Source organism: Pelophylax lessonae, assembly GCF_965119305.1.
Source record: "Pelophylax lessonae genome assembly, chromosome: 2".
NCBI lineage: Eukaryota > Metazoa > Chordata > Amphibia > Anura > Ranidae > Pelophylax > Pelophylax lessonae.
In genome coordinates, this window is record NC_138769.1 from 679,601,829 (window position 1) to 679,623,101 (window position 21,273).

The window sequence follows — 21,273 nt, forward strand, 5'->3', positions numbered from 1 at the left end:
GCACAGGGTAAGGGCTCTTTCACACGGGCGGTCCGATCTGATCCGCCTGTCAGTTTTTTAGGCGGATCTGATCAGATGCCCCATTCAGCCCTATGGAGCAGCGGATGTCAGCGGTGACATGTCCACTGACACCCGCTGCCATCCGCATCCAATCCTGTCCGTGAAATCCGGACGGATGGAAACCCTATTTTCCATCCGTCCTGAACCCTATTTTCCATCCGATTCCCCATAGAGAGCAGCGGGGGCTGTGACACCTCCCTCTCCGCACTGCAAGCGGAGACGGAGCTGTCATCCGCCGGCTCAGCGGGGATCGCAGATCGATCCCCGCTGAGCAGCACGGATCCGCCTATGGAGGCGGACCGCGTGAAAGAGCCCTAAAGGTGATAACTAGTACACCCCTCACAATTTTGTAAATAATGGGATTTTTGAATTACCGTAAAATCCATTTCTCTGATGCTCATTGACGGATACAGCTTCTGGTATTCTTATTCTTAACCATTGGGTTATACTGCCCCCTGCAGGAGTAGGACACTAAGCAGAAAAAAATTCTGGCAACACCCATAGGCAGTCCCAGGGAGTATACTCCCTTTCTCTGCTATAGCCACTCAGTTTTGTTACAAACAGTGTCAGGAGAATTATAACTCCACAGAGGGGTGGGTGTTGTGTCCGTCAATGAACATTAGAGAAATGGATTTTACGGCAAGTCAAAAATCCCATTTTCTCTTTCCTTCATTGAGCGACACAGCTTCTGGTTTTCTTAACCATTGGAACATCCCAAAGCAGTGTTAAACATGAGGGGTGGGAAATAGAAAGAAATTCCCAAGGCTAAACATTAGCCAACCAGACAACAGGGGCTCAACCAGAAACAACTGGAGCCCACCTGAAAAAAACAATACACCCTCAAAGAGGATCAGGTCCTCTTAAACAGCAGCCTGCAAAACCTTGCAGCCAAAGAAAGCATACGCAGATGCCAACACATTCACTTTAATGTACTTTTAAAGTGACAGGCAGCTATACAAACACAACAGGAGTCCGACGGGGGCGCGCATGCCCTAAACCCAGAGGTAGGCAGCGACGTAACAGTGTGTCGCTTTGCCTACAGTGGCTGCCCATGCGCAACAGAATGCTAGCAGGCGGTCATTAGGTGGTTAAAAACAGACAAAGGAAGGGATTTCAGAGATGGAAGGGCAAAGATCAGGGTGTACTGATCCTATGAAGCCACCAAAGTACCCACCACGTCAGCTAGGGGAATTCTGTACCTAGAAACAAACGTGTCCAGTTTATCGTACCTGGAATCCAGGAGGATTATATCTGGCACCCAAGCTGGACCAATGTAACTATGTATAAAAAACTCATACCTGGATTTCTTCTTTACCAGTACGCTCTGTTCTGGAAAGGGCCGCAATGCATAGCCCAGTGTACAGAGGTCACATTCCAGGCTAACCCTATAGCGTCCTGTCCATTAGGGTCCAGGTACGGCACTCGAAAGTGAGGCTGAGGAAAGGCTAATATGAATAGCTGCATGTATAGACCAGCTCAGCAGCGCAATAGAAATCCTAATTGCAGAAAATCAAAGAGAAAAAGGTAACTATCAAAAAGATTAGGCTTCTCAGCAGCAAAGACATCTGTCATCATGGACACCAATAAAAAAATGTGGGCATGCTGGGAGCAGAAGGGGTTATCCTGGGCTAGCCCTAAATTTTTGTTTGTCAGTGTCCAGTCCTCCAGTGGGTGAAAGTTTAACCCAACAGTGAACCCCTCAATGGACAATAAAAAAAAATAAAGAATAAAATAACTTATGGTAAAGGAAAAACATTGGGTATTTCTGATAAAGGTGCTGCCTCAGATACTCAATTCTCTAATCTCCCTTTGGAGGCAGTACACATTGGTTGTCAAAATATCCTCAATGGGGTCACGGAAAAAAATAAAACCCTGACATAAATTTTAACTTTTCTTCACTCTATTCAAAACTAATTTAAAAATGGCTAGAATTAGGCTTTACGAAGTTTAGGAATCATCACAAACCTTCACACAGACTTTTCTTTGCCAAGGCGGCTTCTTTGTGGGAGTTGTATTTTACAATGGCGATATTTTTCATGTCGGCGAAAGGGCTGGCAAAGAGGGAAACTGTTTCTATGCCAGCGGTCATTTCACACAGGGCACTGGATAATGTGCTTTGATCCAAAATACAAGGAAGGCCATCAAGGATCAGCTCACACTTTTCTGTGCTCTTGCACACCGTAATCTTGTAGCCGCTCTGAATTTCGTAGCCGTTTAGTCTGAAAATGGCCAGTCCTGCTTGCCGTTTGGTCAAATAGCGGGCATAAGCAAAACCGCGGTTCAGGCCACTGAATGTCATCATTAACCGGAACTCGAAAAGTTTCCCAATCGTTTCAAAGAGAGGAATCAGCTTATCTTCATACATCTCTTGTGGGATGCTACCAATGAATACTTCTGTGCCAAATGGAGGAGCTTCCACAGCAAAACCTACCAGAAAAAAAACAAAAAGTACAAAAACAAACTTAGAGGGCTGCAAATAAAATGTAAGCTCACCCTTTCCCTATTTCTGATTATTGGGATATTGTTACGCTGACCACAAAAAGTCAGATTCATAATTAAACGTGATTTGTTGGAATTACACATACAGTACAAATGAGTTGAGGGACTACCTGATTTAGAAGTTGGTCAGACGTACAGGCAGGATTTAACTGCTTGGCAACTGTATAACTTACATATACAGCGACAAGGCAGCTCTGCTGCTCAGGATCACTTACATGATCCTGCACTCCTGGGTCTGGGAAGCGCGCGCCGCTGGCGGCCTACTCCTCCTGTGATTATACACAGCGGGTGCTGATTGACAGGTACAGAAGACTCGATGTCCGCGGGCACCCACCGATGCTTTAGTACAGAGGTAGAACGGCAATCTGCATATGTAAACAAGGCACATCACTGTTCTGTCAGTACAGAAGGCATGCATCCTGTGTCTCTGCAAAGCAGAAACACAGATCTTTGCCTTCCCCTATTACAAGCACCTCCCACACAATAGTTAAACACCAGCTAGGCACACAGTTAACCTTTTGATTGCACCTGATGTTAACTCCCAGCCAGTGTCATTAGTACAGTGACAGTGCATAGTTTTAGCTCTGATCACTGTATTAGTGTCACTGGTTCCCAAAAAAGTGTCAGTTAGTGTCCGATTTGTCCACCGCAATAATTGCAGTCCCGCTATAAGTCACTGATCGCCGCCATTACTAGTAAAAAAAAAAATTAATAAATAAAAATTTACCAGTTTGTAGACATTATAACTTTTGCTTAACCAATCAATATACGCTTATTGGGATTTTTTAAAACAAAAATATGTAGCAAAATATATATTGGTCTAAACTGATGAAGAAATTTGTTTTTTTTTTTCAATTTTTTTTTTTATTGGATATGTTTTTAGCAGAAAGTAAAAACTATTTTTTTTTTTCAAATTTGTCGGTATTTTTTCTGTTTATAGGGCAAAAAAAATAAAAAGAAGAGGTGATCAAATACCACCAAAATAACGCTCTATTTGTGGGGAAAAAAGGACAAATGTTATTTGGGTACAGCGTCGCACAACCACGCATTTTAGTTAAAGTAATGCAGTGTAGTATCTCAAAAAAAAAAATGGCCTGGTCATGAAGGGTGGGTAAATCATCTAAAGATCAAGTGGTTAAAGAGCAGGTTTAACCTGCTTATATTTTGTCTTCCCTGGTTCCTCCCTCCATTTATTATTGCAATCATAAGGAAAAGTTTAACCGCGTGCAGCAGCTGCAGGCTGGGCGAGGTACTGCTAAGAACTCTGTGCACTGTGATCTGGCTGTTTCTCAGGGAGAAAAAAACAGCCAGATAGTGAAGTAAAAGCAGCACACATTACACATCATTAGGCACACAGTTAACCATTTAATTGCCCCTTTATGTTAACCCCTTCCCAGCCAGTATCATTAGTACAGTGACAACGTGCAGTATTAGCACTGATCACTGTATTAGTGTTACCAGTGATGTCAGTGTCAGTTAGTGTACCACCCAGCCAGCGTCTGCTAGCACCAGATTGTTCGCCGCACTATCATAGTCCCACTATAAGTTGCTGATCACCACCATTACAGTATATCGTCACAGCTGCATAAATTTATATATATATATATATATATATATAAAACCAATTAATATAAACTTTTTTGGAATCTTTTTTTTTTTTTTAACCAAATACATGTAGCAGAATACATTTTGGTCTAAATTTATGAAGAAATTTGATGGGTTTTTTTTTTATTGGATCTTTTATAGCAGAAAGTAAAAACTATTTTTTTTCTTTTTCTAAATTTTCAATCTTTTTTAATTTATATAGAAAAAAATAGAAAACTCAGAGGTAATTAAACACCACCAAAAGAAAGCTCTATTTGTGTGAAAAAAAATTATAAACATTTCATTTGCATACAGTGTTGCATGACCGTGCGATTGCCAGGTAAAGGAGCTCAGTGCTTAATAGCGAAAAAATGCCCTGGTAATGAAGGGTAAAACCTTCTGGAGCTCAATTGGTTAAATAAAACCTGTTTTTATTACATACTAGGGCTGCCACGACGCGTCGACGTAGTCGACTACAAAAAATCGTCGACGTGCGTGAAAAGCGGCGACGCGTCAACGCGTGATGTCACACGCCCCCTGGCCGGCTGCCGCGCCGCTTGAAATTCCCCCGCCGGGCGGCTCCGTCCACACCGATGTCGGAGACAAGAGGTGAGCGCTGACCGTCTCCAGCCCCCTTGTACTCCGCCACAGCTTCTGCCGCAACGCCATCCTCCCCGATCACCCAGCTACTTAGAGATGTTACATGTGCGGCGCTACACCGGCTAGTACTGTACTGTGGCGGCTTGTAATGGCCTGTACTAGGTGGGAGGGCTTACTGGGGGGTCTGTACTGGGAGGGGGGCTTACTAAGTGGTCTGTACAGTACAGACCACTTAGTAAGCCCTCCCACCTAGTACAGACCCCTTAGTAAGCCCCCCCTCCCAGTGCAAACCCCTCAGTAAGCCCTGCCACCTAGTACAGTCTGTACTAGGTGGCAGGGCTTACTGAGGGGTCTGCACTGGGAGGGGGGGCTTACTAAGGGGTCTGTACTAGGTGGGAGGGCTTACTGAGGGGTCTGCACTGGGAGGGGGGGCTTACTAGGGTTTGTACTAGGTTGGAGGGCTTACTGAGTGGTCTGTACTAGTGTATTGGGAGGGGGGCTTACTAAGTGGTCTGTACAGTACAGACCACTTAGTAAGCCCCCCCTCCCAGTACAGACCCCTCAGTAAGCCCTCCCACCTAGTACATACCACTTACTAAGCCCCCCTCCCAGTACAGACCCCTCAGTAAGCCCTCCCACCTAGTACATACTGTACTAGGTGGGAGGGCTTACTGAGGGGTCTGCACTGGGAGGGGGGGCTTAGTAAGTGGTCTGTACTAGGTGGGAGGGCTTACTGAGGGGTCTGCACTGGGAGGGGGGGCTTACTAAGTGGTCTGTACTAGGTGGGAGGGCTTACTGAGGGGCCTGTACTGGGAGGGGGGGCTTAGTAAGTGGTCTGTACTAGGTGGGAGGGCTTACTGAGGGGTCTGTACTGGGAGGGGGGCTTAGTAAGTGGTCTGTACTAGGTGGGAGGGCTTACTGAGGGGTCTGTACTGGGGGGGGGCTTACTAAGTGGTCTGTACTAGGTGGGAGGGCTTACTGAGGGGTCTGTACTGGGAGGGGGGCTTACTAAGTGGTCTGTACTAGGTGGGAGGGCTTACTGTGGGGTCTGTACTGGGAGGGGGCTTACTGAGGGGTCTGTATTAATTACAGGATTAATTAGCTAATCAAAAAAACACTAAATTAAGCAAAAAAAAATAAAATAAAAATAATCGTTAGATTAGTCGACTAATCGTAAAAATAATCGATAGATTAGTCGACAGACAAATTAATCGTTAGTTGCAGCCCTATTACATACTTTATTTTAGACACAGTGACATCATCATTGCTGTGTGTTTGAAACTGGGTTACCTACTGGTGGTATTGTTCGACGGGGTGAAATTTTTTTTTAAAAACAACTTGTCCAAGGGACTAAATCGGGGTCCCAATCTATTTGTCCTTCATGAAAATCTACTTGTCCTGATGAAAAAAATTATTTTTTGCCAGGATGGAAAATATGAAGGTTTTGTGTTTTTAATTAGGCAGAGGAATGTCTGGGGCTTTTAAAAAATAAATGAACGTCATGGCGACGTAAACAGTTTTTAACTTTTTTAAAAATTGCACCGATTGGGTGCTCGTCAGGAAAGGGGAGCATCGGGCTCTCTTAACGCTCAACATAAGTGCATCTGTGTAGCAAGTAATTGAGACGCCGACTCCTATGAGAAAAAATAAATAACATTTTTTTTTTTCTTCAGGTTACCCTCACACATGGAAGCACTTGGGTGCTCAGTACAAGCGCATGCTGTGCATTTAAATCAAACTCCAGCGTCCGTTCTGTTAAAAGGATAAGTTCACATTTCCACGGACACAGCTCCTGATCTTCTTAACCACTGGGTTATACTGCCCCCTACAGGAGTAGGACACTAGGCAGAAAAAAAGTCTGACTACATTTATGGGCAGTCCCAGAGGGTATACTCCCTCTCTCTGCTGCTATAGGTACTCAGTTTTGTTACAAGCAGTGTCAGAAGAATTACAACTCCACAGAGGGGTGGGTGCTGTGTCGGTCAATGAGCATCAGAGGAATGGATTTTACGGTAAGTCAAAAATCCCTTTTTCTCTTTCATTCATTAAAGGACACAGCTCCTGATCTTCGAAACCATTGGGATGTCCCAAAGCAGTGTTAAAACATGAGGGGTGGGAACAGCGAAACAGAAATTCCCAAGGCTAACTCTAGCCAATCAGGTAAACAGGAGCTCATCCAAAACAACTGGAGCTCACCTGAAAAAACAATACACCCTCAAAGAGGACCAGGTCCTCTAAACAGCAGCCTCCAAAACCTTGTGGCCAAAGGAAGTATCCGAAGAAGCCAACACATCCACTTTTTTAAAACTTTGTAAAAGTGCACACTGATGACCAGGTGGCTGCCTTGCAAACCAGCTTCACTGATGCCTGATGACGGAAGACCCAGGAGGCACTGAGCGCCCGAGTAGAGTGGGCCTTGACAGGGAAAGGAGGAACCTGACCACCGATGGAATAGGCCTGAATCACCGTCTGTCTGATCCATCTGAAAATGGTCGCAGAGGAAGCGGACAACCCTTTCCAAGGCCCATCCCTAAGCACAAATAGTGAGTGTTAGGGGTGGTTTTTTAGAGATATAGAAGATAAGGTTAATTATGTTGCCATCATCCCTATGGTAAATTCAAAAAAGGGGGGTTTGGTTCCTCAGGCCAAAAAGAAGAAAAGTGGGATTTTGTAGGCAAAGGTGAATTGTATCAATTTTATTAAAAGGTTTACACATAAATAAACCACGCAATTTATGACTTCCGCGTACGATGGTAGTTCTTCCTAGAAGTTGATTTCCTAGCTTTTAACAGCGTTGGAATCACCGACTCAAACAAACCTCTATCCATCCGCATCTGGCATTCAACAGCCAAGCCGTCAAAGCCAGCGAATGTAAAGCAGGATGGAAGATTGGTCCTTGGGACAGCAGATCCTCTCTAGGAGGAAGCTTCCAAGGAACATCGGCGACCAGCCGAACCAGATCGGTGTACCAAGCCCAGTGAGGCAAGTCCAGGGCCACTAAGAATCTCTTCTGCCTCGATCCTGCGTAGAAGTCTTGGCAGAAGCATGAGAGGAGGTAAGCCAAAAATCAGACAATACTGACTCCACTGAGCCACCAGCGCGTCTGTGGTGTCCGCCAGAGGATCCCGTGACTGAGCCGCAACCCTCTGCACCTTTCTGTTGAGCCGGAACGCCAACAGATCTGCCTTGGGGATGCCCCACCAGAGACACAACTGATGTAACACCTCTAGGTGAAAAGGAACCACTCCCCTTGGTCCAACACTTGCAGACTGAGGTAATCCACCTGCCAGTTTTCCACCCCGTGTATGTGTACGGCGGAGAGGGCTGGAACGAACTGTTCTGCCCACCTCAGAATGCTGGCTACCTCCGGAGCCACCAGGACACTTCTTGTGCCCCCCTGGTGATTGACATAAGCCAAGGCCGTGGCATTGTACGATTGAATGGGCACTGGACATCCCTGGACGGTCCAGGCATAGTCTGATTGCTCAGAATTCCAAGACATTGATCTATAGTCTGGATTCTTCCAGTGTCCAGAACCCAAACAGAATTTTTGCCAAGGACGCCTCCCCAGCCGGACAGGCTGGCATGCGTGGTAAACCACTGTCCAATACAAGGGGAAAAGGATATGCCCAGCCGAAGCACTGGAAAACAAGGCCACCATATCAGTGACGTTTTCATTCCCCGACTCAGCCAGATCTGATTGTCTAGAGACTGTGGAGTCTTGTCCCATTTGGCCAGAATCTCTCTTTGCAGGGGCCTCATATGGAACTGTGCAAACGGAACCGCTTAGAAGGAAAACACTATCAGGCCCAGCACGCGCATTCAAATTCAGAGGATGACCATCTGCTGGAATGCAGGAGACAAATTGCAGCCTGCAATTTCTGGATTTTGTCCAGAGGAAGAAGCACTCTGGCTAAGGCGGAGTCCAGAGTCAAGCCCAGATAGTCCAGCTTCGTGGACAGAACCAGAGTAGACTTCGGAAAATTCTGAATCCAGCTGAACTCCCTCAGTGTTTGTATGTTGATCTCCAGGTTTTCCACCAGCGCAGATAAAGACTCCGCTCGCAGAATGAGGACATCCAAGTAGCCCAGTACCGCAATCCCCCGTTAGCGCGGCAAAGCTAGCACCGGGGCTAAAACTTTTGTGAAGACCCGAGGAGCAGAGGCGAGACCAAAGTGTAATGCCACAAACTGATAATGCTCCTCTCCCAAGTCAAAGGGGAGCCTTGCCGGGGGACAAGAGAGAAACCTGATCTTGTAGCTGGACCGAATGACTTAATGAACCCACTTGTCTTGTACCAGGGAAGTCCACGGGTCCGGAAACCAGCGAAGACGTCCCCCCACTCCTGAAACGGGTGAGGGCGCACCTTCATGCTGAAGGAGCCTTGTTTGCGGGTCTGGAGAAGCCCGCTCTCGGCTTGCTAGACCAGGTTCATTTGGATCCTCCGGAAGAGGCCCTGAAAGGCTTTGAGCCCTTGTCAGTCGACCCTGAGGGGCGAAAAAACTTCTTATGAGCCAAGAAGGAGGGCCCACATCTACATTGAGGGTCCTTGCCCTTAGTAGCCTGCGAAAGAAAGTTACTCTTTGCCCCTGTGAGACCTTTAATTATGTCATCCAGGGTAGCTCCAAACAGGCAATCTCCTTGAAAGGGGAGATCAGTCAAGGTCTTTTAAAAAAGTCTGGTCTGCAGACCAGCATTTGAGCGTTTGAGCGAAAAGACATGCTCAAAAGGACCACTGCCGAAACAGAGAGCCGAACCACTAGGGGATAAACTGCAGCCTTTGGACCTGCTGGTCCGCCAGCTCAGCAAAGGCAGGGGGAAGCTGTTCTCCTTCCAGGTCCCGTCGTAAAAGCTTAGCCCACTCAGTCAGAGTTTTGCGACACCAGGGCAATGGTGAATACCAGCACAGAGTGTACATGTTGCGGGCCACAGCCTCTGCCTTCCTGTCAGCCGGATCCTTAAAGGCCGGGGACTCTTCAACCGGAATCATGGTTGCCTTGTTCAATCTGGAAACCGGAGGGTCCACCACCGGTGGAACAGTCCACCTCCTAATAAGGGACTCCTCATAGGGGTATTGCTTAGCTAATGGCTTAGGGACCCCAAGGGGGCGCTTTGGTCGTCCCCACTCTTTAGCAACAATTCTGTCAACATAGGCGGGGAAAGGAAACACCTTTGCTGCTATGTATGGCTTGTGAGTGCCAAAGGGAACTGGCGCCTTTTCATGCGCGGTTGCAGATGTGCAGGAATCATCCTCACTATCTGAGGATTCCGGGCGCGTGGTCGCAGACCCAGCAGGGAGACCCATGTTCGTGGCGGCAAAATCTGATGAGACAGATGAGGCATGGGAAGTCGGGGGGCGCTTTTTGCTAGCCCGTCGCCAGAAAGCCACCTCCACCTGGGACACAAAGGACTTCAGGACCGCCGTCAGTGCATCGATGGATGGTTGGGACCCGGAGGACCATGTATCCACAGAGAATGGATTAGGTGGGTAGATGTGCTCCAAAGACTCCATTAGTCACCAGGGGGGACCCCAAAAAAGTGCAAAACACTGCAAAGGGACAACCCCCAAAGCACTGGAAGCATCACCCAGTTGCCAGGCACCCCACCCTGCAGAAACAGGCACCTGCAGCCACCAGGATAATCAGCACTCCATGCGTGGCGATCAGGAAGTGAAAAGATCCAGAAGTCAGCACCAGGGGATGAGGGGCTCCCACTGCCAAAATCACCACCCACAGGGCTCCACTGTCATGGCCGCCGCTATTTTCAATGGCAAACCACCGCAAAATGCCTGCCGGACTACTCAAACATGGCCACTGTGCATGGAGTGCACAGGCTGCAAGAAAATGGCAGCCCCGCGCAGCACCAGGAGGGATCCCTAGGTCTCAAGTACAGGTCCAGGCAGGAGCCCCCACCAGGAACAACCCCGGCCCCATCGCCAGTATAGCACCCTGCCCTCACTCCAGGAGGTGGACCAGACCACCCAACAGCCCCAGCATAAGTGGAGCGGGGGGGGGGGGTAGGATGGGCGGAAAGATAAAGGGGGGTGCCTGACAGGAAGGATGGGAACCTGGGGGTCCGGTAGTCCCATGGAGGGGCCCATGTCCACCCCAAAACCCTCCAGGAGGAGATGGGGGACAGCTACTCACCATACCAGGAACCAGACAGGTACAGGGTTCATACACATTTTCACCAATAAAATTTCATGACTTTTCCATGATTTTTCCATGACTTCACGTAAATATTCATGACCTAATGTTTCATGAAATGTCTATGTATACATGTTAAATAAGAAGAAAATCCATGTCACACCCAGCATATTTTTACTAAAATAAATGACAATCTTTGTAGTGTACAGTAGTACCTCTGCAGTTAGGGTTTCGTTTCTGGATACAGCGTGACTCAAAATGGTCCCCTATTTTACAGTGGATGAGATGGAAGCACCGTTGCCGCAGCTGGGAGCCGGTGTCACTTCAGGCGCACAGGTGAAAAAGCCAGCGATCGGATTGGAAGCTGTCAAGCACGCAGCTGCAGACTGGTGCTTTGCACCTTTAGCGTGGCTAGACAGTGCTGCCTCTCCCATGTTCGAAATGTCAAAGTTTTACGACACACACTGTACATTTAGCGGACACGATACAGGAGAAGGTCAGAGGCTGCGGACATGATACAGGACAAGGTCAGAGGCTGCGGACATGATACAAGAGAAGGTCGGAGACTGCAGACATGATACAGGAGGTGGTCAGAGGCTGCGGACATGATACAGGAGGTGGTCAGAGGCTGCGGACAGGACATGATACAGGAGGTGGTCAGAGGCTGCGGACATGATACAGGAGGTGGTCAGAGGCTGCGGACATGATACAGGAGGTAGTCAGAGGCTGCGGACATGATACAGGAGGTAGTCAGAGGCTGCGGACATGATACAGGAGGTAGTCAGAGGCTGCGGACATGATACAAGAGAAGGTCAGAGACTGCAGACATGATAGAAGAGCACAGGGGAAGCAGAGAGCACTGGAGGAGCTGAAGGGCACGGGGGGGAGGGAGGATGGGGGGGGACTGGAGAGAATTAAAGGGGGGGTTTGGAAAGCATTGCAGGGGGGTTGGAAACATGGAAAACCAGGGGGATGGAGAGCACAGGGGGAGAGGGGGGGACTGGAGAGCACTGTCTGGGGGGAACTGGAAATCAATGAGGGGGGAGCCAGGGAGCTGGAGAGCACTGGGGGAGCCATAAAGCATGGGGGGGGGGGGAGATGAAAAGCACTGTGGGGAGATGAAGAGCACCGGGGGGCCTTAAGAGCACTAGGGGGGGCTAAAGAACACTGGGGGGGGGGGCTAAAGAACACTGGGGGGCGGCTAAAGAGCAATGAGGGGGGGCATTTTTACATTCAGCGTATAGCACTGGTACAGGTAGGTGTCCTTCCGGGTCTGCAGTTTGCCCTTACTGTCAGTCACTTGCCAGTAGCAGCAGCAGCCGAGCAGATGACCCAATCAGGCAGCGGGGAGGGCCGGCCGCGGTTTGCCTGGAGACACTGTGACTGGCTAGCAGCAGCAGTAACACCCGGGAGATTATCAACCAATGAGGCAGCTGAAGCATCACTGGAGGGCGGGCCAGCCGCATGAACGTGATGACGCGGGGGTGCGGTAACCAAAACGGTTACTGTCCCCTTCCGCGTCATCATCACGTTCATGCGGCCGGCCAGCCCTCCAGTGATGCTTCCGCTGCCTCATTGGTTGATAATCTCCCGGCTGTTACTGCTGCTGCTAGCCAGTCACAGTGTCTCCAGGCAAACCGCGGCCGGCCATCCCCGCTGCCTGATTGGGTCATCTCTTCGGCTGCTGCTGGCCAATGACAGCGCGCGCATACCGCGGACCCGGAAGGACGCTAATACAGCGAAATGTGAATACAGTATGTGGCAATATGATTATAAAATAATTAAAATAATTAAGCATCCGCTCCCCGCAGCTCCCAGCTCCTCCACAGTAATTTAATTCCATGACTTTTCCAAAACCTAGTGTGTTTCCTAATTTTCCATGACCTTTCCAGGCCTGGAAAGTGTCATCTAAAAATTCCAAAACTTTTCCAGGATTTCCAGGACCGTATGAACCCTGCAGGTAGCGCTCCAGACAGAACCCTTCACCATCTAAATGGGAAGGGGGCTGTCGGCCAGAAGGTACGCTGCGAATCGGGCCGAGACCCGTTCGTTTTCTACCTCGCGAGAACTAGGTCCTTACTCCTGACTAGGCAGAAAAAAAACTATAAGTAACTAATGAGTAACTATAGCAGAGAGAGGCAGTATACCCCCTGGGACTGCCCATAGGCGTAGCCAGACTTTTTTCTGCCTAGTGTCCTACTCCTGCATGGGGCAGTATAACCCAATGATTAAGAAGATCAGGAGCTGTGTGCGTCAATGAACGAAATAGAAAATGAGACTTTAGTATCACTTAAATATATGCAGACAAATTCATCTGCCTTTATCTCAGCATCTGCTTATCTTTCCCATCTGCGGCTTTCTCTGACTGTACTCTTCACTTATGCATTTCTTCCTACCATGCTCAGCCTGAAGGGCCCAGGTTTGTGATTGAGACAATCAAATCAGTACTCATTATATTCCAGTGCACCTGTGGAGACACTTACAGTATCAAATTGCCCAATATATAGCTGTCAGCATTTTAAAAAGAACCTGTGGGGAAAATTAGCTTAGTAAACAGCTGCAGCAAACAGCTGACAGCATTAGTTGTCACTAAATAGCTTTTGTTTTACAAAGTGTCACTCCAGCATGAACTGGATTCTTATGGTCGGTATTCGCCGGACACCTCTCATGCGGTAATAGCTGATCCCGGGTATAGGGCACTCAGGCAATGGACAGCGGGATGCCTATTCTACACTATGAAGAAGGTGGAGGTATTTCAAGGGGCTTCAGACTAAGCTAGAGAAAAAAATTTCTAAAACACAAGAGAAGTGCTGAGCTTCTTCTGTCAGCTTTTACAGATGTTAGTTTATTTGTTTCATTTTTCCCATAGGCTCACTTTATAATATTCTTCAAGCAAACACTGCCTCGGAGCAGACGCATTACGCCCAATATTGCCTCAAAGGACTCCAGCATGCTATATAACCAATATGGATAAGATTATTAAACTAAAAACATAATGAAGAAGTCAAAACTCGAATGTTTTATTGCTATCTGGGGCGCCCTCAGGGAGATTTGCCTTTACTTCCTGTCCCTGTGACATTTTAGCGGACAGGAAGTAAGGGGTAGAGGATGGGAAGGCTAGAACCCATGTCAGATTTCTATTTCTATCTGTGTCCATGTCGCAGATTTTCTCTCATTCTCTGTATGATGAAACTGTTGTCAGACTCCTGGGTAGCAGTAAAACCTGCCAGGAGTTCTAACACTTCCCTATTCTATACAATATTAGAAAAAATGGTTATGGCTGTACAAACACTTTAACCCTTTTGATGCCAGAGTACGTTTTGAGTTTTGAGCACACATTTTAACCGCTTCAATACCAGACAATATTACCCCCTTTCCTGCCCAGGCCAATTTTCAACTTTTACCGTTGTCGCACTTTGAACAACGATTGCACGCTGTACCCAGATTACATTTTTATAACTTTTTTTGAGACAGATAGGGCTTTCTTTTTTTTTCAACTTTAAATTTTTATTAAGTTTTCATTTAACATTTTCCAACATTGTTAACACTTTCAGTAACTTATAAAAACATAGCATATCCCATTGTTTAAACATATACTGTAGTAAGGAACAAATGAAGAAGTGATCAAGTAAAATGTAATATCATTGCTCTTGGTTTTCAATTTCCACCCACTACTAATGGGACCAAACTGTGGGCAGAGATGGTTCGCAAAATTTTTATATCCATCGTTAAAGTGGAGTTCCACCCTATTTTTATACTTACCTCCATCTTCTCGCTCCGGGTCACCTGAAAAAGAAATGGATAATCGCATTTTTTTTTTTTTTTTACTTACCTCGTAGCGAAGAAAATATACTTACCTTACTTCCTTCTTCCTCCTTCCTCGGCCGCGGCCCGTCGTCACTTCCTGGCTCTGCAATGATTCCTGGGAGCTGGACGTCATAGCTCCCAGGAATCATTGCGCCTGCACCGGCCCCGACGTCAGTTCCGGGTCGCGCGCGTCATCCCCTTCTAAACAGCTTCTGGGCATGCCCAGAAGCTGTGGAGGGGTGACGCGCGCGACCCGGAAGTGACGTCGGGGCCGGCGCAGAGCATCGTGGGACCACAGAAGGCGGAAGAAGACGCCGAAGAGGACGCGCTGGCTTCAAGCTGCCCACATCTGAGATGGCAGCGCTGGACAAGACGTTTGCAAGGTAAGTATTTCGTCTTGCAGGTAAGTGCAACCCGGGACAGATCAGAGGCTAGCCATTGTGGAATGCACTAGCCCTGACTGTCCCGGGGGTATTAAAAAAAAAAAAAAAAAATCCAGGGTGGAACTCCGCTTTAAGGAAGAAAGGAGTTCTATCACACATATTATGCTAGTATCTCAAACTTTTGATTAAAGTCAAATAATGGCATTTTTGACTTACCGTAAAATCCATTTCTCTGATGTACATGGACGGACACACCTCCTGATTATTCTTAACCATTGGGTTATACTGCCCCTACACGAGTAGGACACTAGGCAGGAAAAAGCTTGGCTACCCCTATGGGCAGTCCCAGAGGGTTTACACCCACATTCAGCTATAGGCACTCAGTTTTTTTCTGCCTAGTCAGAAGTAAGGACCTAGTCCCTTGCTGGGATCTCTGGTCCTGGCAATTTTTTCCTTTAAATTGAATTTTTTTACTATCTGTGTTATTTTGTTCCTGTGAGAATCTACTATCGACTGCCGAACTGGGCGACAGACTGGATAATCTAGATCTAGAGGGTCCCCCAGTCTGGCCAGCGAGTGCGCAGGCCTCAGCTCTGCGCTAGGTCAGCTGCGACACAGCCCCACTCGACGGGGGCTGGCCTGCGAGTTAAATGTCTCGGCCTGAGTCACAGCGTTCCTCCTGGTCGGCAGTTTCTCCAATTCTAATGGAGCAGCAGTCTGTCAGGAGCAGTGCCCACCCTGTTCCTGGTATGGTAAGTAGCTGTCCCCCCTCTAACCCTGGATGTTTTTGAGGTCGACGCAGGCCCCTCTCTGGGACGGTCGGACCCCCAGGTTCCCCTCCTTCCCATGCAGTGCCGCCCCCCCCTTCTCAGTGGTCCTCTGCCGACTTGTTACCCCACATCTGCCCACATCCCCCCTCCCCCTCTCTCCCATGGTAGTGGCCATACCTTTTAGGTCAGTCAGGGGTGTCGAGCTTGCGATGGGGGGGGGGGGGGCGAGCGCGTCACCGGTGACCGGACGATGGACCTTTGGGAGGGGGCTGCCAAGGCTCCCCTTCTTGCTGGGATCGTGTTCGGTGCTTTTAGGGTCCCCCCTGAGCCTCCGGCAGCTGCGTGGTGCTGCCGTCTTCCTGTAGCTTTTTGTGCTGTAGATCGGCAGCTATGTTTGTGTAGCTTCGGCGGCCATTTTCTTGTGGTTTTTCTCAGTGGAAATAGCAGCGGCCATGTTTCTGAGGCTGTATAACGGTGATTTTGGCAGTGGTATCCCCTCCTTATCTCCTAGTGCTGACTCCTGATCTTTCTCTTCCGGATCGCTACATGGTGTGCAGTTTGCCTGGTGCTGTAAGTGCCTGATTGGTGGTGGCGAGTCTTTTTGTGGGGTTTTCTCTCCCTATCTCTGCTATAGCAGTGGTAGTGCTCTGTGCTAGACCCTGTGGTGCCGCCAGCACGGTGTAGGTGTCCCAAGCGGTGTTATACACCATTTTTTGTGTGGGTCCCCCTTTTCTCTAATGGAGTCCCTGAAGCACATTTCCCCACCTGATCCCCTCTCAAAGGCTGTGGGTCCCTCCGGGTCCCAACCATCCATGCATGCACTGATGGCAGTCCTGGAGTCCGTTGTGTCCTGGGTGGAGGTGGCTTCAGGTGACAGGCTAGCAAAAACTCGCCCCCCACCATCCCCTGCCTCATCTGTCTTGTCAGATGCTGCATCAGATTCAGTCGCCGTGGACGTGGGTCACCCCGCTGGGTCTGCAAACACGAGCCTGGAATCCTCTGATGTGAAGTGAGGATAATTCCTCCACGTCTGCGATCGCACACAAAAAGGCGTGGGTTGATACACTGATTGTATCTGTGTGTGAGACCCTAAAGATGGAGGACGCAGCTGAAGCCGTGACTGAGGCGCAGGTACCCTTTGGCACTCTCAAGCTATCCAAAGCAGCAAGGTGTTTCCTTTCCCTGCCTATTTTAACAGAATTGTCACTAAAGAGTGGGGATGACCAAAACGTCCCCGTGGGATTCCTATGCGCTTTACTAGGCATTATCCCTTCTTAAGATGTGACTGTGCCACCAGTGGTGGACCCTCTGGTTTCCAGATTAAACAAGGCAACAGTGATTCCGGTTGATGAGTCCTCGGCCTTTAGGGATCCGGCTGACCGGAAGGCGGAGGCTGTGGCCCGCAATATGTACACTCTGGCTGGTTCGGTATTCACCATTGTCCTAGTGACGCAAACTCTGACCGAGTGGGTTAAGCTCTTACGTCGTGACCTGGAGGGAGGGAACAGCTCCCCCCTGCCTTTGCCGAGCTGGAGGACCAGCTGGTCCAGGGGATGCAGTTTATCTGTGATGCCTCTTTGGCTGTGGCTCCCCTGATGGCTCACCTCTCTGTTTTGGCAGTGGTCCTTCAGCGTGTCTTTGGCTCAAGTGCTGGTCTGCGGATCAGATTTAAAAAAAATGCCTTGACTGATCTACCTTTCCAAGGAGATCGCCGATTTAGAACTACCCTGGATGACATCATTAAAGGTCTCACATTCATGCCGATGGCCCCGTGGGGTCAGCATCGGCTGATTTACGCCTTCCCTCCTCTCGAACTACGTAGGATAGAGCCAGAAGTGAATTAGGTCATCTTAGTGGCTCCAGACTGGCCTTGTCGGGCTTGGTACGCCAATCTGGTGCGGCTGTTTGCCGACAATTCCTTGGAAGCTCTCTCCCAGGGAGGATCTGCTGTCCCAAGGACCGATCTTCCATCCTGCTGTACAGTTGCTGGCTTTGACGGCTTGGCTGTTGAACGCCAGGGGCTGAAGTATAGGGGTTTATCTGAATCAGTGATTCCTTCACTGTTAAAAAGCTAGGAAATCTACTTCTAGGAAGATCTACCATCGTATGTGGAAGGTGTACATTGCATGGTGTGAGTCGTTTGGGGTTCATACTCGCTCCTTATCGGTGGCTTGGATCTTAACCTTCCTTCAATGTGGGTTGAACAGAGGTTGGTTTTGAGTACCATCAAGGGCCAGGTGTTAGCTTTGGCGGTCTTCTTCCAGCAACCTTTGGCCACACACTCCCTGATGCGTACCTTTCTTTAGGGTGTCCGACATATGGTCCCTCTAGGACAGGCTCTGTTACCGCCTTGGGATCTCAATTTGGTGATTTCAGCTCTAGAGAAGCCTCCCTTTGAAAATATTGGGAGATTCCCCTGCTTACGCTGTCCCAGTAGGTGGCCTTTTTTGGTGGATATCCTCTCTGTTCACAAGGTGTCGGAACAGGCGGCGTTATCCTGTGGATCACCTTATCTGGTGATTCACAGGGATAAGGGGGTTCTTCGTCCCTGTCTGTCGTTCCTTCCAAAGGTTGTCCCTGTTTTTCATTTGAATGAAGACATGTCATTGCCTTCCTTGTGTCCCAGGCCTAAGCATCCAAAGGAAATTAAATAGTCAATACAATCAGCGCAAATCAAACAGTGAAAGAAATAAACGAATCAAATAAATAATGAATCAATCAATCCGGCTGCAATCAGTACGTGTGTGTCCACTCCACAGGTCGGTGTATGAGGCATATCCATGTTATTAAACGGAATACCTGGAGTCCATTACACCATACTACCATTATCCCCAGGAGGGACAGCTGATTTTGACCCACTGGGAACAGGGGTCTTAATGTGAGGTGAGAGGCTTGGTATCACGGGTGAAGGAGAAGCACGGAGCACTTTAAGTTTCCTTATTCACATTTGGATCACATTGTGAACTTTTTTTACATATTTATATTCTGATTTATTTGCCTTGTTTCTATGTATTTATTAGTGATTTTTTAGCAGATGCACTAAGCACTTCAATTTTTCACATTCAGTGGTTTACACAGAAGTTTTATATTGTACTTCAGTTTATTGATTTACATCTATGATCTTGATTATTTATTTATTTATTTTATCTGGCGCTACACTTTTTTGGCATCCAAAGGAAATTGCCTTGCATGCTTTGGATGTGGGCTGGTCAATCAGGGTGTACCTGGCAGCTACGGAGTCTTTCAGGAAGTCAGACTCACTATTTGTGCTCACGGATGGGCCTCGGAAAGGGTTGTCCCCTTCCTCTGGGACCATTTCCAGATGGATCAGATATACGGTTGTTCAGGCCTATTCCATCAGGGGTCAGGATCCTCCTTTTCCTGTCATGGCGCACTCTACTAGGGCGCTTAGTGCCTCCTGGGCCTTCCGTCATCAGGCATCATTGACGCAGGTTTGCAAGGTGGCCACCTGGTCGTCGGTGCACACTTTCATAACGTTTTCTGAGGTGGATTCCTCCACTGGAATCGTGGTTGTCTGTTCAACCTGGAGAGGGGGGGGGGCCACCATTGGGAGAACAGTCACTTCTGGAGTAGCGATTCTGTAAAAGGCTACCTCACAACAAGGCGTGTATGAACCACAAGAGGGCGTTTTGGACGCTCCCATGCAATATAGACAAATTTGTCAAAATAGGAGGGATAAGGAAACACGTTTGCCATTCAAGAGGGCTAGTGAGTGCCAAAAAAGATGGGACAGCCACCTACACAGCTGCCTCAACTCCCCCACTCAATATGCAAAATAACCCCCACAGATGTAACCAGTGCGTCAACCACTGCCCCGCGAGCACAGCTACAGCTGCTGAGGAATCATGCTCACTAGCAGACAGGCAGAAAATGTGGCTGCCAAACCCGCAGGGCGGGCACATTTAGGATCTGGCGACAGATGAGGCGGGGGGTGGGAAACACAAACAAAAAACCCAGAGGGGGCCGCCGACTGAGAACCAGCGTAGGGGCGCCGACCACGGATGCCCCTCCAGGGGGAATCATCCTCACCATCTCAGAGGCAGAGGAGGCCGCAAATAACCTATGCCAGCCACCCATACCATCCCCGCAGCGCCGCCCGCATGGCCTAGTAGGCAGCAAGTTACGGCCTCAATTTTTGAGCGCCCGGGCGCGAGTGCAGACCAAGGGGACCTGGACCGATCAAGGGGGCGCTGTTAACAGCCAGGCTGTCAAGAGGGGAGGGTGGATGTTTGCAAGAGGAGCAGCGGCTTCAGCCACCCTCAATAGGACTGCTCCACAGAGCATTCAGCCAGAAGGCCGCAAAGTCGCGGCCTCAATTACCGGCGGGTCCAACCGTGATCAGCGCAAACCCGCCAAAGCCTAGGCATCCTGCTCCCCAGGCCTAATGGTGGACAGCACACTTGCTAGATACCCAGGTCAGAGGGACCAGGGCATGTGGATAAACCAGGCCACAACCCCACCATGGTGGGGGTTTGGGGGGGCGGGTGGCTGGAGGGGAACCCTGGAGGGACCGACCACCCCAGGGAGTACCAGCGCCTCACTTACCATCCAGGAAGGAGGTAAGGGGCCATCTACTTACTGGTCCAGCTTGCGTGTGGGTAACACTCAAGACAGAACCTCCTCTCCACTGAAGCGGGGGGCTGTCGGCCGAGGTAACGCTGTGACGAGGACTATTTGCGCCCGGTCATATGTGTCCCCGCGAGACGTGTAACTCGCTGGCCTCCCCGGTCTAGGATGGGTGGGGCTGTGGTCTGCGCTCGATCGCTGGCCAGACTGGAGTGATCACTGGATCTAGATTATCCATTCCCGTCGCACAGTCCGGCAGTTGATTGTAGATCTCGCAGGAAAAAAAAAAGCCATTTAAAAAGGAAAAAATTGCCAGGATCAGAGATCCCAGCAGGGAAATCCCCTGGGACTGCCCATAAGCATAGTCAAGTTCTTTTTTTCTGCCTAGTGTCCTACTCCTGTAGGTGGCAGTATAACCCAATGGTCAGGAATCCTGAGGAGCTGTGTCCGTCAATGAACGAAAGAGAAATCATTATTTTTTTGCTAGAAAATTACTCAGAACCCCAAAGATTATTTATGTTTTGTTTTATCAGAGACCCTAGGGAATAAAATGACAGTCATTGCAATGTCATTTTATGTCACACGGTATTTGCGCAGCAATTTTTCAATTGCGTTTTTTTTTTTTTTTGGAAAAGGCAAAACAGTTTCATGAATTTAAAAAAAAAAAAAACACTAAAGTTGGCCCAATTTTTTGTATAATGTGAAAGATGATGCTACGTCGAGTAAATAGATACCCAACATGTCAGGCTTTAAAATTGGGCACACTCGTGGAATGGCGCCAAACTTGGGTACTTAAAAATCCCCATAGGCAATGCTTTAAAAATCTTTTACAGGTTA

General features: G+C 48.6%; 1 protein-coding gene across 1 annotated transcript in view; it reads right to left on the reverse strand.

The window, feature by feature from the left end:
• The window catches only part of LOC309548248 (dead end protein homolog 1-like), a gene marked incomplete at its 5' end in the record, with an annotated part of 68,185 nt that overhangs the window by 20,697 nt on the left and 26,215 nt on the right, over positions 1 to 21,273 (reverse strand). The window contains one exon of the mRNA XM_082248198.1: positions 2,026 to 2,487. Within this exon, the coding sequence (XP_082104324.1) occupies positions 2,026 to 2,487 (462 nt within the window). The remainder of the gene's footprint in view (positions 1 to 2,025; positions 2,488 to 21,273) is intronic.